Here is a 17471-nt window from a genome sequence, read left to right as displayed (position 1 = left end):
ACAGATGTCGGCTAATAATAACAACCTGCTGCGCCTTTAAGAGGATGACTGAGGAGGAAACCTAATATCTCTCCATATCCAGCTCAAGTCTTCGACAATTAACTGTTAGAGCGAGAACTGTACGATTTCTGAACAGACCCTCTGCTCGTTTATCAAACTCCACCTGCTTTTTGTTGTTGTTTTTTACTTTGTCACACATAACCCGGATTAAATTACGCATTGCACCTTTAAGAAGCTGTCACCGGGATTAGAGTTACGCGCAGTGAGCCAGGTCGCCCTCCGGAGGGGTTTTACGCACAAGTGAAGGGTCTCCTTCATCGACATTTCTCCCTCTGTCCCTCCTCTTCTTCTTCGCTGGTCCTGACACCGCCGGGGAGCCTCCACGCCGCGCGACATGGCCGAGCCAGGGAAAGGGGTCACCGCCGGGAAACTGGCCATAAACGTCCAGAAGAGGCTGACCAGAGCGCAGGAGAAGGTAAACTTTTCCCTCAGCTGATCAGAGGCTCGCATGGCAGCAGGACACTGTGTCCTACTGTCTCTGTGAAACGAGATCCCTTTAAATTATACTGTCAAACTGCACTTTTTACGTGATAAAACGCGTGTTTACATGATATTTTGATGAATGAATCAATAGATTGTACAATGATAAGGGTAGTTATAGGGGTTTTGAGGGCTTACAGGAACCCTTACTTGAACTTCAAATGTGGGGTCAACCCTGTGACATTTAACAGAGCACAGCTGAATTCACATTTAATACTCTAATATATGGATTATACGGCCAAGGTTAATATTACTGAGTTCTCTTTATAATAAAACGGCTTTCAAGTGTTAAAATTTGAAAATGTTTTCATGCAAAAATGATAATCTGCAGGTTTTAGAGGTAAAGTCCCTTTAGAGTAATAAGTAATCTTAATATAAAAACTGGGATCAACCTGTAACATTGGACAAAAAATGAATTTTGCTCCTAAAATAAGAGAAAGCAAAACTCTTAGATTTACCCTTTCATACCAAATGAGTTAATTATATTCAATAATTTGTGGATTGTAATATACTGAGGTACTTTTAAAGGGGTGTCCTGCATAGTTCAAGCTTTATTAAAGAGGTAAAATCCCCTTAAAATATACCAAGTAACATGAAATCATTCCATTCACTTAAGTTTAAATTTAGGAGAAACCCTTCAAACCCATTTCATCCGCACATACAACACATTAAAACCCTCTGTTTATCCTTTCTTTACATAAGAACATTTTAAGGGTTAATTTTATCTCTTGAAATAACACCTCAAACTAATATTTAGGGTATTTGTAAATTCTACTTGACTCACTTTTTTTAGTTAGGTGAATATCCGTTTGTGTTTCAAGTTGCAATTGTATGAAACATAGCAAATTAATTTAAGGTGTGATGTGTTTTAAAGGGGAGGATTAAGGATTACAAAGAAGTATTTTAAGGGATTCTTGTTTCTTAGTGTGTGCAACTTTAATCAGCACGCTGCTGAAGTTTCCTGGAGCAAGAAACTGAACCCACCACAAGCTGCAGGGCTGCCGTTCTGCAGTAGAGCAAATAGTTTGTGTGATCATATACTTTGATTGAAATGTTATTGGATCAAAGTGAGTTAGGATGATGCATCCACAGTCACATTCTTCTACTTTAACAGAAGAAAAAGTCTTAAAATGTATTAAAATAATCAGGTATAAGTAAATAAGAAGAGGCAGTACATTAGATTTCCAAAGTAAAAGTGCAGACAGATAGTTTAGCTCATCTGTCTTTTAAACATCGTCTGTTTCCTGTTTGGATGATTTGGAAGTTTTCAAATTAACTGGAGAAGCAAAGGAAGAAAAAACTGGAAGTTACAATATGGCTTCTTTTACTAGTTTAATTACCACTGCAACCATAAAAGAAGAAAAATCTCTCAATAACTTAGAAAGACAACAATTCTGTGACTTATTCTTGCATTTAAATTACTCGTAAATAAGTACTCCTGTAGCTCAAAAAATAGGCGGTTGAGTTCAATATTTTTATGCTTTCACATCAGCTCTAATCATAAAGAAAAGTAAATATGTATAGAAATAAGAAAATTCTGTACAAGTCCAGAGCTGAAGTACAACAGCAGCAGTCACTATCCTGTCTTTTTTAAAGCAACATGTTTATTTCCAAACTTATCAGGATCTGCACAGTGAAAACTACAACATGTATTGAATATTAGAAAATAGGAGGAGGTTGTAACAGTGACAGAATGAAACCTGATCGACAGTCTGTGTTCAGCTCTCTCCGAGTTATTATTGTCTGTCCTAATCACTCTTGTTGCTTAAGCCTGCTGAGGTTTTACCCTCTAATCACCTCAGTGCAGTCAGTCAGTCAGTCAGTCCCACACTTTTCACCTTTAAACTACTTATTGTTCTCACTTTGTTTGACTTTATGTGTTTTATAGTTGCTGCTGTTCGTGTTGCCAGTTTAAACCTCTGTAAAAAGCTGTGTGGCTATTGGTGGACGTTATAACTGTGACCCCTCCTTCCTCTCCTTCGAGGAGACCCATTCCTCATGGCAGCTGCACGTTTTTAACTATTTTAAAGACATGTTTGTGTGTAATTTAATTCTTAAAGATATACTTCCTATAAATCTTAGAAATCCCAAGGTTTAGTTAAAGGAATAGTTCTGTGTCAAGGGGAATTATGCTTATTTGCTGTTTTTGATATTTGTTTAATATTACGCTTATGTTTATCTAGAGTATGGGTCAGGAGGTCATTAGCTTAGCTTAGCATAAAGACTGGAAGCACTCTGTTACAAGTAAAAGTACTCATGCAGAATAGCCAATTTTATATTGATTTTATTGAAGTAAAAGATCCGAATTCCTCTAAAATACCAAGCCAGGAAGTGATTAGCCCACGTTAGCATAGTTAGCATTGATAGACTTGCTTTCCTGAAAATTGAAAATTAAAAACAACTTTTACATTTTCAGTTTGTGCACAGATTAAACACACCAGATGCATCATCTTAGTGGGCTTTAGAGATGTTGCACTTTGAACTATGGGCTGCGTCAGGTGAGCCATTTCCCCCTTCTTCCATGCTTTGTGCTAAGCTAAGCTAACTAGGCCCTGACTCCGGCTCTACTGAACACACAGACATTGTCCACCTAGTTTGAGTTTCCTCCTGCTGCCCCCTCAGAGACGATCGATCATTTCAGCAGCTCCTGAATGAACTTTAAATAGCAGCTGCTGAATGAAACAGCATCCGCGCCCCACGTTCCTCCAGTCCTAATGTGAGAGCGTGTTTTAACAGAAGGTTTCTCTCAAATATAGAGTTCAAATAGCAAACTGTATGTATGTTTATGTACAGCTACAAGCCTGAGGTTTATTCTGATAAAAGGCTGCTTTGTTACATATGTGATTAGCAGTCTAGGTCTTTGTAAGTCATCCTTATTTACAGAAGATCTGTTTTTAACATACTAAACTAAGTCATGTGCAGTTCCTAAAGTCAGGACAGTTAATAATGCAGAGTAAATAAGATTTATACTGAAATAAGTGACAGGTGTTCTGCAGATGTGAGAATCAGGGAGTTTGATCTTCCTGTCTGTAGCAAAGATCCGTACATTATATTCATAAATATACCAGAATGAGTTTTTTAGCCAAACAGAAACAATTCAGATTTGGACTCTTAACATTGCAGGCTCTAAATCAGCTCCTTACACACACACTCCGGAGGCCTCCCGTTGGTGCTGCGATGATGTGTGTTGTCATTTAAATGCATTAAATTCAGGGCTGTAGGTTAAGCTCTTAGATACATAAAAATTAAAGTGCAGAGAATTTAGTATTCTCTGTCATCCAGAGTAACTTCTGGGTTCTGTCAGAGGAATTTGGACTTGTGACCTAAATCTCCCTAAAAGCAGAAGAAAAATCAGCGTGCAGGAATTACAAACATACAAATTAACCTTCAATGCAACATAAAAGCAGCTTTTAAACGCAGTCTGTCAGGCTCTGAGGTGAGACTGAGCTCTGAGTTAGAGCTCTGTGAGTAAAGAGGAAGGTCAGAGTATCATCTTCCCTCTGAGGGCCGGCTGGTGGAGGAGGGGAGCGTCGGCTTCAGCTGTCCATCTGCTGGCACGCCGCCTCCCTCCGCCGTCCACCCTCCGCCTCGTCCAGCCCACTTTACTCTCCTGTGTTTCTCCTGTCCTGAGAGGATTCAGGAAGTGGTTGGAAATGTAGTGAATATATCATTACTTATGAACTTTATTCTCATTGCCTGATGGCTTTCTCTTGACTGCTGAAACCTTGTATTAACCTCAGATGAAGTGCGGACTGTCCAGCCTACTCTGGTCATTCCTGAACCCTATAAAATTGAGATTTTTGAAAAGGCTTCTGACCCTGTTTTAGTTTTAAAACACCAGGATTGCATTGTGGTGTATTCAGGCAGAGTAGGTCTGCTTCCTGTTTAAACCAGCATGCACATGCTCAGTGTACATCAACTGCCATGTGATGTGCGTTTTCAGGTGTGTTCGTATGGAGGGAGGTTATTTCTGAAATGTTGCTCATTTGTATGGAGATAATTTTACATTTTAGTGTGGAGATTGCCTAAAACCCCGCCTGCTGCCACACCTCCACACACCTGAGCAATCACTCTGAAGTGGGCTTGAAATCTTCGGAAAAAGCCCGTTCTCCACATCACACCTGTAAGACAATCTGACAAGTTTGGAAGCACTTACACCAAAAAACATTTTTGTGTAGCGAGATTGAGAAATAATTTGAATCAAACTATCTTGGGACCCTCTCATTTGACCATCGTGGTTGTCATATGATGTAATGTCACCCGCTCATGAACTGTTCAGCTGTGCCGCAGAGCATGCTGGGAAAATTCCCCTCAGTGGAATCCGGATGAGTGTGGTGACGGAGGAAGGAGGGAGAAAGGAGAGAGAAGGGAAGGAGGACGGGGGAAGAGGGGAGTGCCCTTTAGGGAGCAGCAGGAGACCCAGTGTGGTGCTGGGAGTCAAAGAGGCAGGACCCCATGACTCTGACCTCACCCCTCCCTGCACCCAAAGGTATTATTATCCAAGAAAGGTGCATTTTAAAAAGCATGAAATCAGCAACTGTTCAGCAAATGATCCAACAATAAGTATTATTATATGCAAAATATGGCAACACTAAAGAATAAACATGTACACATTTAATAAAAGTTGATAACACTGTATAATGTAGCTGTTCACATTTATTATGTGTAAGTAGTAAAACAGCGTCGTAATAAAAATGATCTTATTAGAAGTTATAACGGTCAACAAATACTGTGCATTAATAAACACTCAAATATCTGCTTACAATTACATTATAGTCTGTTTCACAACTGTTATTAAATGTACACTATAAAAACTAAAAAGAAGAATTAAAAGTAAACCCTTTTTCTTTATGCCATTCTTTTATTCTATACGATTGTAAATAAAGTATTATGAGAAGCTTTGTAAAAGTCAGCATGAACACTAGTAGAGGACATATCAGGGAACATTTTATTAACTCTCTATGAACAGTAATGTGAATCCAAAGTTAACAAACCTCGAAGTTGCCCTGCTTGGCCTGCACACCTGTCCCTCCCGTCCTTCCCAGGACTCCCAGCATGCCTCACTGCTGGGGGTGGGGTTCAGATGTGTGTGTGTGAGTGTGTGTGAGTGAGTGAGCGTAAATGTGTCGGGGTATGTATCTATCTATAGCCTGTGTGGGCCTTCTCCTCATCTCTCCTAATACCCCACAAACCTCCTGTGTGTGTGTGTGTGTGTGTGTGTGTGTGTGTGTGTAACCGGATTATTTTTGGGTGGTGAAATCGGACACCGACGGCTGGTGGATTACAGTGAATACACACACATACACAGACACACACACACAACACACAATTACCCACAAAGGTATGTCCTATTCTTCCAGAGTTTACAGCAAAAGTGACGCTTCCCTTCCCTATTTTAATTGACACTTTAATCCAGCATGGTAACATTATATTTCCAGTCTTTTCAAGATTCCCTTGAATGCACCGTGAGACATTTGAGTGCTGCACAATGAGCCGCAGACACTGAGGGCTGTAAAGGATACACCAGGTGTTTGGTCCAAATATAGATCTGGTTTTTAACAGAAACATCTATTAATGAAGAGAACAGGATGATCTGTGTTACAACGCAGTCATATAATTATAGTTTAAATACGTGACATTTTTTTTACTAAGGTAATTAAAAAGGTTGCATTCAGTTACTTGGATTATCTATAGGTTATCTTAAATGATATTGAAAGTGAATTATTTTCCACAGAGAGCAACCTGCAGCTTTGTGTTGATGATAATCCTTTGCGCTGACACTCCGACTCCAACATGAATGTGATGGATGTTCTAGTGAAGAGCTATAAACAGGCTCTGGTTTATAAAGCTATGTGTTAGTGCGCGTGAGCAGGTGTGCGTGTTGCAGCAGTGGGGAAGTCCCGTCTCTGTGTTGCTCGTGGTTTGTGTATCTGTCACAGGATTATGGCGGCAGGTGGTGCTGATGGTGTCGCAGCTCTCAGACAGATCAGATTAGCTGTGACCTTGTGCAGCAACAACAAAACACACGTTTTTCCTCCTGTCCTCCTCTTTCTCTTTATAAACAGTACCAACAGATGTAATGATTCATTCACCTAAGTATCGTATGAGTCTGTTAAACCAGTTTACTGTTTCCTTTTGCTTTTCATATTAAAGAAAGTAATTAAATAAGGGAGCTTTGATTTCAAGATTCAAACATAAATTTAAAAAGTATTAAATAAAATCTAAACAAATAAGACAAATAATCGAAGAAAATAATTCTTCCAAGAAAGAAATTAAAATTTAAAACATTAAAGTATGAAAAATGTATTATAATGATATTTAATAAACATAATGAAATAATCTAAACTACATACTGTAAATAATAAATACAGTAAAAAGATGCTGACAGGATTTACAAGCTTTCACACAGCTTTAAGTATAACATGCTGCTCTATGTGTTAGTGCCTAATACAGGATCACTTAACATGTGTCATCAGGTCACTGAGGCTTTGACCTTTGACCTCCACACTCAGGCTGCCATTAACAAAGACAGGAAGTGGAGGAGTTTAAATGTCAGGTTCTGCATGAAAATAGGATTTCTTACGATTGTGTGCTTTGTGCTTCAAGCTGGATCAAAAATCAGTGTTTGTTCAATCTGGATTGACCAACACACACACACACACACACACACACACACACACACACACACACACACAGCTGGTATGATCCACCGACACAGAGGAGACACATGGCTTTGACAGCCGCCTGTAAATAGACAGAAGCATGCCTCTGCTCAGAATGAAGCAGCAAACTGAAATGAGACACAGACAGGTTGATTGATTGATTAATTGATGGATTCATGTGATGACGGCGTCTCCCTTGCAGGTGTTGCAGAAGCTCGGGAAAGCCGATGAGACCCGGGACGCTGCCTTCGAGGAGATGGTGGCAAACTTCAACAAGCAGATGGTCAGAATAATTTTCACACCTTCATGCGGTTTCTTTTGATGATTGAATGATTCTTCTGATGATTTGAATCTTGAATTTTCCTTAAAGAAAGTTTGAAGGTCTACCAAAAGACTAACTCGATACAACTCCTGAGATATCAGCCTTATGAAGTGATGAACGATTAGAAGAAAACAAAGACATGTTTGTGATGTAGGCGATTCACGTTTAAATATTTTGTTCCTGTAATATCTCAAATACGTTAAAGAAACATTCCACAAAATTGCCATTTTTAATGCATCGAAATAAGTTATATTTTCCCACGTTGTAGACAAATTATCTTATCTCTTTTTTTATTTATCCTGTCAGTTTACTTTTTATTTTCTCCTCTTGTTTTACCTGCTGTGTTTCCTCTCTCAGACTGAAGGCACCAAACTGCAGAAAGACATGAAAGCTTACCTGGTAGCAGTAAAAAGTGAGTGTGTTTTTGAGTATTTGTATCGTGCATATTAAACATAAAGAACATCAGCATCTGCAGCAGATTAATGCAAGTGATCCTCAGTTTGAAGCAACTGTTAAACTCTTTAATGTAACACAAAGGAGGCTCCACAGAGAAGCATGGATTCATGTCATGTTCTCTTGTGTAATCTGTGTTTATGTGGTTTGTGTTGAAGCGATGCACGATGCGTCTCGGCGGCTGCAGGACTGTCTGGCCGAAATGTACGAGCCCGAGTGGTTCGGAAAAGAAGAGATGGATGCGCTGGCAGAGGTGAGAGCAGGGAACAGTTTACCGATAACTGACTGCACACTTTTCCTTTTTTTTTTCTAACCATGACTTCCTCATCCGCTTAACGAGAAATATAAAACATTATTCTTGCATCTGTTGGCACATGAACCCAAGGACATACATTGTGGTGTTTATTCTAGTCACATAATCCAAAAGGTTTCTTATTCTTGCAATAAATATGATTTTACTTGAAATATGGAACATTTGGATCATCAGTTTCTGCCCTGAATATAAGGGCATAAATAGCTGAATAATTATTCTTTTGCTTCAGCTCATACTTCCTGTCTTTCTCCAGTGTCTTCCCCTCTTTCTCTTCCTGCTAACACTCTTTCTTTTCCTAACTGCATGCGTCTCTCATTCTGTCCTCAAGGAGATGATAGAGAAGGAGATGGACAATAACTTGGAGGTAAAACGCAGACAGCATCCAGTGTTTCCCACAAGTTGATTTTACACCGACTGATTACTAAAAGCTATAAAATCTGAACCAAGAAATCAGCAACCAGAGGGACCAAAACTCCATGTGGGAAACACTGGTTCACCCCTGCAGTAGAGGAGGTATTAGTTGGCTTGAGAGCAGCAGGTGTTAAACTTACAGAAATGTGAAATCAGATTATCACACTGTTTTGCTTCCGACATGACCAGGATTTCTTCAAAGCACAGAGCTTCATTATAAGTTACATTTTGAGTATTTCCAGTGATACTAGTTTTAACTTGAACACCAGTTTACACTCAAATATTGTACTTTTTATTTCCCTACGTTAGTTTGACGCCTTAAGTTGCTTTGCAGTTAGGTAAGATTAATAATACAAAATAATATATATTAATAATATATATTATCAATATATGTTATAATAGGTTAAGCTACCAAGCTAGTAGTAAGTATAATTTGATGCAAATAGAGTTAAATGCAGCGCTTTACTGCTCTCAGTATAAATTGGTACATTTAATATATTGGCAGCCATTAAAGACAAAAACTGATGCAATTTAGAAAATAAAAGAGACTAAAAAGAAAATAATGTAGTAACAGAACAGAGTAACAGCTCTCACTTGTCGCCTCCAGAAGAGGACAGAAGTATTAAAAAGCCTGCAGGAGTAGAGAAAAGTTTTTAGAAGACATATTTAAGAGGGGATCTGAATGTTAATATGATGATCTATTTTGTGTTTCAGGACACAGACACTCTGTGGTTAGACTACCATCAGAGCATCACAGATAAATCTTTGGCCTCCATGGACACATACCTGGCTCAGTTTCCTGATATTAAGGTGTGTTTTTGTTGCTTTTTTGTGACCAAGTCCAGGACATCTGATTTGTACCAATACAACATTATTTTTCTGTTTGCTGCAGGCTCGTATAGCAAAGCGTGACAGGAAGATGGTGGACTTTGACAGCGCCCGGCATCACTTCTCCTCCTTACAGAAAGGGAAGAAGAAGGACGAGGCCAAGATTGCTAAGGTAGCCACCTGTGTGTGTGCGTGTGTGTGTGTGTGTGTGTGTGTGTGTGTGTGTGTGCGTGTGTGTGTGTGTGTTTTTGAGTGTGCGTGTGTGTGCTGATGAATTACTTTGGGCCTGTTCTAGTGCTAAATTTTAAAGGATTCGTTTTTAGCTTCAGGTGGTTGTAAGGAGTTGTTAATGTGTGCATGTACATGGACAACTGTGATTTTAATGTGTTGGCTGATTAACCCATGTTTTAATGATAAAACTGACTGATACCCAAATTAATTGAACGCTAATTAACATGTTTGCGTTTGTCTTGAATTGTTCTTGTTTGCTTTTCTTCTTCCCCTCTCTTGTGTTCTCTCTCCCCTCCTCCTCCTCCTTCTCCTCCTCCTCCTCTTCCCCTCTCTTGTTTTCTGTCTCTGCCTCTTTTCTGCTTCCTCTCTTGTGCATGCTGTGTGCGGTTAGCCAGCAGCCCTGTTGGAGATGGCGGCTCCCAGCTGGGCTCAGGGTTTGATATCAGCCCACCAGGTGGCTCAGACTAACCTCTCCTACAACCAGGTGACACTCTGGTTCATCACTGACTCCCCCCTCCTCACCCCAAACCTGTGAGCCTGGTCCTCCCCCTCAGGCTCTCCATACATGAGCAGCAAACTTTGGTGGCTACATGCAATGCCTTTCTGTAAAAAGACACTTCCTGAAGGCATTTTCCATTCAATCAGGCTGCTTTTTATTAGCCACGTTAGCGGCTTAGCTTTCGGCCGGTTACTTGGTCCACTTTGGTTCAGACAAAAAATCTATATGATAAATTTCCATATTTAATTTAAACTTATATTCGTAGTCTCCAGAGGATGAATTAAACTGACTTCAGTGACCCCCTGACCTTTCCTCTAGCGCCACCTGCAAGTTGAAATTTGTGTTTTTAAGTGAAATATCTGAAAAAATAAAACTAACTAACTGATGGAGGGATGGAAATTTGCTTCAGACATGTTCCCCTCAGGATAAAGTGTAATAATGTTGTAGAAGTCTGATTTTTCTTGTAGAACCATCATCCTCATTGTAACCTGTCCAACACTTTGGTTTATGGTCAGATACCTGCAGAAGTAATGACACTCCCAAGAGCTGCAGCTATACATTGTGTTAACCACACAATTTGTTCTGCAGCTACTTCCTGTTGGTACATTGAAGCAATTTATGGCAGTTTTGGGATTTTTTTTTAATTTACTAGTTATGAAATAAAAGATTCAAATTGTTCAAATTTGTTCAAATATGGGGTTTTCTTGTTGTTTTGAAGAATGCCCCTTATATGACTCAAATTTTATCACCTATTAACAAAATAAAGCTGGTAAAAGTCTTGCATAAATGAAGTAATGGTTTAAACAAAATAACACAAACAATGTAACCAATAGGAGCAGCCATAGACCAGAAGCTCCTGTGTTCTGAGAGGTTAAATTACTGTTTTTTTCAATGGAGTCTGGTGTAGAGAGCGATGTAACGGTTGTTTCTGGTAAAAAGAAAAATCTTTAACTTGACTCTGTTGCTGATCATGTGTAGAGAGCCTACTTTAATTTGATCCCTAAACCAAACTAGTGTTTATATTATTTTTGTGTCACAGCTACTGGTACATTTGACAGCCTTTATCATCAGTTGTCATCTGAATGCTCGCAGCATTCACATGTCTATCGTTATTAAACCCTGACTGTGTTTGTGTGCATGTGCGTGTGCTCATGAGAACTTTAATTTAAAAGGTTATATTACAGTGCCACAGATATATTATTATTATGTGTTTGTGTGTGTGTGTGTGTGTGTGTGTGTGTGTGTGTGTGTGTGTGTGTGTGTGTGTGTGTGTCTGCCTGCCCAGGCCGAGGAGGAGCTGGGCAGAGCTCAGAGGATTTTCGAGGAGCTGAACGTTGAGTTACAAGACGAGCTTCCATCACTGTGGGACAAGTGAGGCACTTTTTTCTTCTGCAAAATGCTTAATGATGACCTGTTGCATATGTTTAAAAAATGTGTGTTTGTGTCTGTGTGTGTCTGTGCAGTCGTGTTGGCGTCTATGTTAACACATTCCAGGGTCTGGCAGGTCATCAGGAGAAGTTCCACAGGGAGATGGGAAAGGTGAGGTGATTCGATCAATAGAGGTGATGGTAAACAGCTGATGTATTGATCAGTCAGAGATGTTTATCTGCTCCGCGTTTCTCTTCAGCTCAGCCAGAACCTGAACGACATCATGACCAAACTGGAAGAGCAGCGGCAACTCAAGTAAGTAATTTTCTATCACTTTCAATTGTAATATCAACATGAAGAACAAGTGAAAGTAATGTCTCTCACACCGCCCCTTACTGCAGAAAAGATGGTATTGATTCAGCAAAGACAGGAGACGGTGCCAAGAGGTAAAAATACAGACGGGCTGAGCATGAAACGCTTTGCTTTATTTTAATCTAACAAAGTGTGCTCAGTGTTTGTTTTTGGTTAAAAGTTAACTTAAACTACAGAAACAGAAGAAGATATAAATCACAGAACAGGAAGTGCCACATGTGAAAATACATTTGGGTATTTGAGTTTAAACTCAGAACTCTTACTTTAGTCTCACTTTTCTGACTTTCACTCTAACAATTAAAATCATACGTAAAAATTAAAACAATAAGAATAAAAATATCTGACATTCACTTCTAAACTTGTATTATTTTTTACATTAGGACCTGGTTCTTTTCCCTACTACATCTAATGGATAAGTTGTTATCGCAGGAGAAATAAAGTCATCTCAATAAAATCTTTGAGCAGCTCCTCATGTCAGGGATTTAAACCTTTAACCTGTTGTGCTTCACTAACTCTTCACTACCTGTGTTTTTTTTTATATCTCACAACAACATTTAGCATTTTAATCATGTGTAATCATTTGTAATCAATCTGGATGTCCCAAACCTGCCATGTTTGCTGCAGTTTAACCTGTTGAGCTACAGCTGATGTTTGTTTACAGCTTTTTGTCGCCCTCATGTGGATTGGGCTGAGAATAGCATGTTTGATGAATTTGAAACAGCAAATCCTTTCTTCTTTTCTCTGTTTTCTTTTAACCTGCTGTCTTACTTCCTCTTTGCGTCAAATAATCTCTTTATCTCTCTTTGTCCTTCTTTTTTATTGTCATATCCAACGCCCCTTTACCCTTTTCTTCTTTTCTTTTCCTTCTGTAAGTGAGGAAACCAACCACAGTGAATCAGCCAGCTCAGCACCGAAGGTAAAAACAATCACCACAAACACCGACCCGACCATGTCCACACAAGTGTATAAGCTGTATTATCACCATACCTTATTACCCTTTCACAACATGACAATAATAGGGGGATATATGAGATGAACAGGGGCTTTTTTTTAGCACAATAGCTTCATCATACAAAGTATCCCAGGAACACAGATAAAAGAAGAAGGGAGAAAAAAGGAGAACAAGAAGAAAACAACATCAATCAAGGCCTTTAAGTGTCCAAACATTAAGCCACATAACATGAAAAACCGAACAATGCATCATTGTGAGTGAACTAATCTCTACCGAACTGCTTCTGCATGCTTGCACGCATGTTTTTGTGGTCTTTATTTAACCCTGCTGGTGGTGCAGAGGCCGGGTCCTCCACCCAGCCGGCCCCCACCCAGGCTGACGCCGTCTCCGGACCAGAGGCAGCAGCAAGCTGGCCTGTTAGAGGAGGAGCCCTCGGTGCCTGAAGCTGACACAGACTGCACCGCCACAACGACACAGCAGGTCAGGGTGATTATTCTGCATCCAGGCTACTTTTTAATAGATCCTTCTGAGTGGCTGTATCAACCTGCAGAGGAAAAAAAGACAATGAAGATAGATAAAGTGTCTTAGCTGCATTTTCTCATTTAGTGCTTGGATGGCTGGTTTTATAATGTTAGTTAATTTCTCGCAGACTTTTTTCCGTGCTCTTTTCTAACAACAGAACAGATGTTTATGAATTTTAAAACTCCAGTTTGCTAAATGTCAACCGCATTATTTTCACCAGAAAGTAAAGCCCTGAGCGTATGAATGCGTGTATGTACATTTATTTGTGTATGTGTGAAGCAGTGTGAGCCCTGGTCTGGGGTAAACCTGCTGGATTGGGATGTGGAAGTATTACAGCCCATCACATGTCCAGCTCCCAAGGTGGGTGTGTCTTTGTTAAGGTCAAAGGTCAGCGGAGCTGAGAGACTGTGTTTACATGCATAAACCTGTGTATATTAAATTCAACCCAACTAAACTGAACTCCTCACAAAAAGACAAAGATGGTCGGTGGGAAACTCCACTAACGGGGGAAATTATGCTCATTAAAATTATTTTTCTTTATCATGTCTTTGTCATGGTGCAGAATTTCAAATTCATATTGCATGAATGAATGTGTAGACACATTCTCTGAGTGTGTGTGCGTTGTGTCAGGAATGGCCTTTTATTGTTTTGAACCTTAACTTGAACCAATCTGCTGCATGGCTTTCTTTGTGCATGGCCATTTAGCCTCACGATGCATGCATGTGTTGTTTGTTTTCTGTCTGATCAGGAACTATGGTAATAAGTGCCAGTCAGATGGTCTAATGTATAGCCTTTACATTTCATTGGTTCTGCTTATGATGCCATCAGAATTTATTCGGTTTTTTTTTCAGTTTCATATTACACAAAATAAATAAAAAATGGCAAAGAGAAGAAAAAAATCTACTACAAAATGAATAAGAGTTGAATACTCAATTATTGCATTGGCAGAATCTCATAAGTTGTCTTGTCTCTTGCTTACGGAAGGCGCCATCATGGGACTCATGGGTAAGCATGTGTTCCACAGAAATGTGCTCTTCTATTTATGTTTTCTATAATGGTCAGTAAAAATGTTCATTCAGTCATCAGGAAACTACAACCGTGACTCTTCTTTCTGTTTTTTTCAACAATTGAATAACTCTCCAACTACATCTTTTTTTTACTTTAAAACCTCTTTACTATCCTTTATGATAACCTGTGCAACCCGGGTGGTGACCTTTATCTACCTTTTCAATCCTTTCCAATAAAACTGCTCCTCTGGCTCCGACTTCCTCCATCCTCTTTGTGTCCTTCCACTGACCCTTGCTATTGCTTCCAAACCCGCCACAATGCCCACCCTCTGACCTTTCATAGCGAGAACAGACTCCTGCAGATCAGGAAGAAGACCAAAACAGAGAGGAGGCCCAGGGTGGCTGGGACTACGAAGAAGGAAACACGCAAAGCTACACGCAGCCAAGCTGGGATGATACAGAAGCAGCTCAGGGTCAGGAGAGCTGGAACGATGATGGAGGATATGCTGCTCAATCGTATACAGAACCAAACTGGGATGACGATGGCCCCCAAGTTGGACAGGGTGGCTGGGGCGATGATGGAGAGGTACGCGGAGGGTCGGCTGGTTAGGGAGGCAGGTGTGACCTCAGTGGGGTCTTGAAAAGACCAATGGTTAAAGCCTGGAATTCAAGGAGCCAACAAATTCCCTGGAAAGACACAACCCGCCTCCTCTTTCTAACCTTTTCCCTTCAAATGCTTAAGACTTTCTTCAATACATCTTTCCAATATCATCAACCATTTCTTTGACTTCTTATAAACACATCTGGACCTTTTGTGCTTATGTTTTGATACAGAGTGCAGTGACCAATGGCTCAGATGGAGACCTCCCTCCAGGATTCATCTACAAGGTTAGATAACTCAATGCCTCTATGAAAGGCAGTCATAATTACAGCAGACTGGCTATGTGTGCTTTTGGAAATATTCTGTTTAACTGGGTTTATATACACATTACATATCCAATCAAAACTTTTATTATGGCTTTTGTTTTCCCCCCAGGTAAAAGCGATACATGATTATGCTGCCACTGATGGTGATGAGCTGGAGCTGAAGATGGGAGATGTGGTGCTCGTTATGGCCTTTGACAACCCTGATGAACAGGTCACTGACATATATTTTATTTCACTATCACTACCTTTTTATTAGGTTGTTATTTACAAAAAGTCTGTATAATAACACAAACTTGCCAATCATGGTAGCTCTAGACCAGCAATTCCTGTGTTCTATAAGGTAAAATTACTGTTTTTCTCAGTGGAGTCTGGTAGCTTTGAAGAGAGCGATGTAACGGCTGTTTCTGGTTAAAGAAATCACCTTACTTTTAAACAAAAAGGTCGATCTGTGGAGGGATCCTCCACTTCAAATAACAATCTGAGGATTAGAATGCAGCCATTAAAGCCCATTTTGAAACTTAATTTGTATTCTGTCTTTTTGCAGGACGACGGCTGGCTTTTGGGTGTGAAGGAGTCACACTGGGTGCAGAGCAAAGATATTTCAGCCAAAGGTGTTTTCCCTGAAAACTTTACTCAGAAGGTTTGAGGTGCATGCCACAAAAGATTCTGCCCCCCTCCTGTGCCCCAAACTCCTCCAATATCTCTAACTGGAATCTTCACCAAGTGTCTATTTATACACATAAATGTGTAAGTGCATTATTAGAAATGTGCACTGAACATTTGTACTAGCAATGACACAAAAGGAGAAAATATGAACAAGTTTTACCCCGACCCACCTTCTTGTATTTGTATTTAAACTATACATCCAAAATTACATTATTATTTTTTTGTTTTGATTTCTTATTCCTGCATTATTATTATTATGCAGCATTGCTGCATTATGTTTTTGCTGAGATCAAATAAAATACAAAACATAGTGTTTGCAATATTTAAAAACAGGAGAAATAAGTCATGATGTACTGTATGAATGTCAAACTGTTTTATGTTGTGTATTGTCAACAGCTTTTGAACAATGTATGTTTTGTGAACTTTTCACAGTTCCTTGCATGAAGCATTTTATTGCCTCGTCATTTACTTTGTGACACAACAAACACTGACACCAGGTGGGATTGTTGAAATATACAGGTGTCCTAGAATAGAGCCCTGGGGAACTCCACTGATATAAACAGTATGTGTGCAGGGCTTTGCCTTGCATTATCAAAAACTATTACAGTTTCTTTTCTTGTAGGTTTATCAGAGGGAACAGTAGTTTTTCATGGAAATCATTGGCCATTTGAGGAAGTGTGGCTTCAATTTTCTAATGCCTATATGGTTTTATTTTGGTTTTTGAATGCAAGACCTTATCTTTCAACTCAGCTGCGGATTTTGTTTCCCCAGTTACCACTCTGTATGACTATTTACCACTAGTTTATTTTACTTTGCACCATGGGATGTATGTTCTTTTACTCTTTTTAAACATTGTTTTTATGAATCTGATTTTGGGTCTCTCTGGGAAGGGAATCTGACCGTACTTTCAATATTTTTCTGCATACCAGAAAACACCAGATCACTGCTGTAAATACACATTTTTTTACAGTAGAAAGCTAAATGGGAGGCTGAGGCATAAAACCTTTGTTTGGTTTGAAAGTAGCTCTGACCACATATCTGCAGTATCAAACAAAATCCATGCAAAATGTATTTTTACATTGTGTGAAATTAATCAATAAGTCCAAGTGATAACTAACGCACCATCTGCTGGATTAAATCAGTGTCATTAAAGATGAATGAAACAACAGGTGCTTTGTCATTGTGATATGTGCCTTGCCTTTTTACTCCTGGATCTTGTGATATTTTCCTTATAGAAGGATATCAAGCTCTACAATTCAATTATCAACATTCAGTCTTTTATGGATTCTTTTGTTCGTGGGTGTAAGACAGTTATTGTTAACTCTTGTTACAGTAACTTTTTAGTTTTGTGAAATCACATCCTTCAGGAGCATGTGTGATTTTTATCAGTATTCTATA

At 39.4% G+C, this 17471-nt stretch overlaps 1 protein-coding gene across 1 annotated transcript; it reads left to right on the top strand.

Moving 5' to 3' along the window:
• The first annotated feature begins 113 nt into the window (after positions 1-113).
• bin1b (bridging integrator 1b) lies at positions 114-17227 on the top strand. The gene is made up of 14 exons (XM_069675055.1): positions 114-475; positions 7405-7485; positions 7882-7936; positions 8136-8230; positions 9416-9511; positions 9594-9701; positions 11545-11630; positions 11723-11798; positions 11887-11942; positions 12029-12073; positions 12873-12915; positions 15315-15368; positions 15517-15618; positions 15952-17227. Exons 1-14 carry the CDS (start codon positions 395-397, stop codon positions 16051-16053), a joined length of 1080 nt encoding a protein of 359 aa, XP_069531156.1. The 5' UTR covers positions 114-394; the 3' UTR covers positions 16054-17227.
• The last annotated feature ends 244 nt before the right edge of the window (positions 17228-17471 follow it).

Source organism: Semicossyphus pulcher, unplaced genomic scaffold (assembly GCF_022749685.1).
Source record: "Semicossyphus pulcher isolate SPU_LCO1_2020_fin unplaced genomic scaffold, fSemPul1.0.p SCAF_24, whole genome shotgun sequence".
In the NCBI taxonomy this organism is placed as follows: Eukaryota; Metazoa; Chordata; class Actinopteri; order Labriformes; family Labridae; genus Semicossyphus; species Semicossyphus pulcher.
This window is presented reverse-complemented; position numbering and strand designations above follow the sequence as displayed.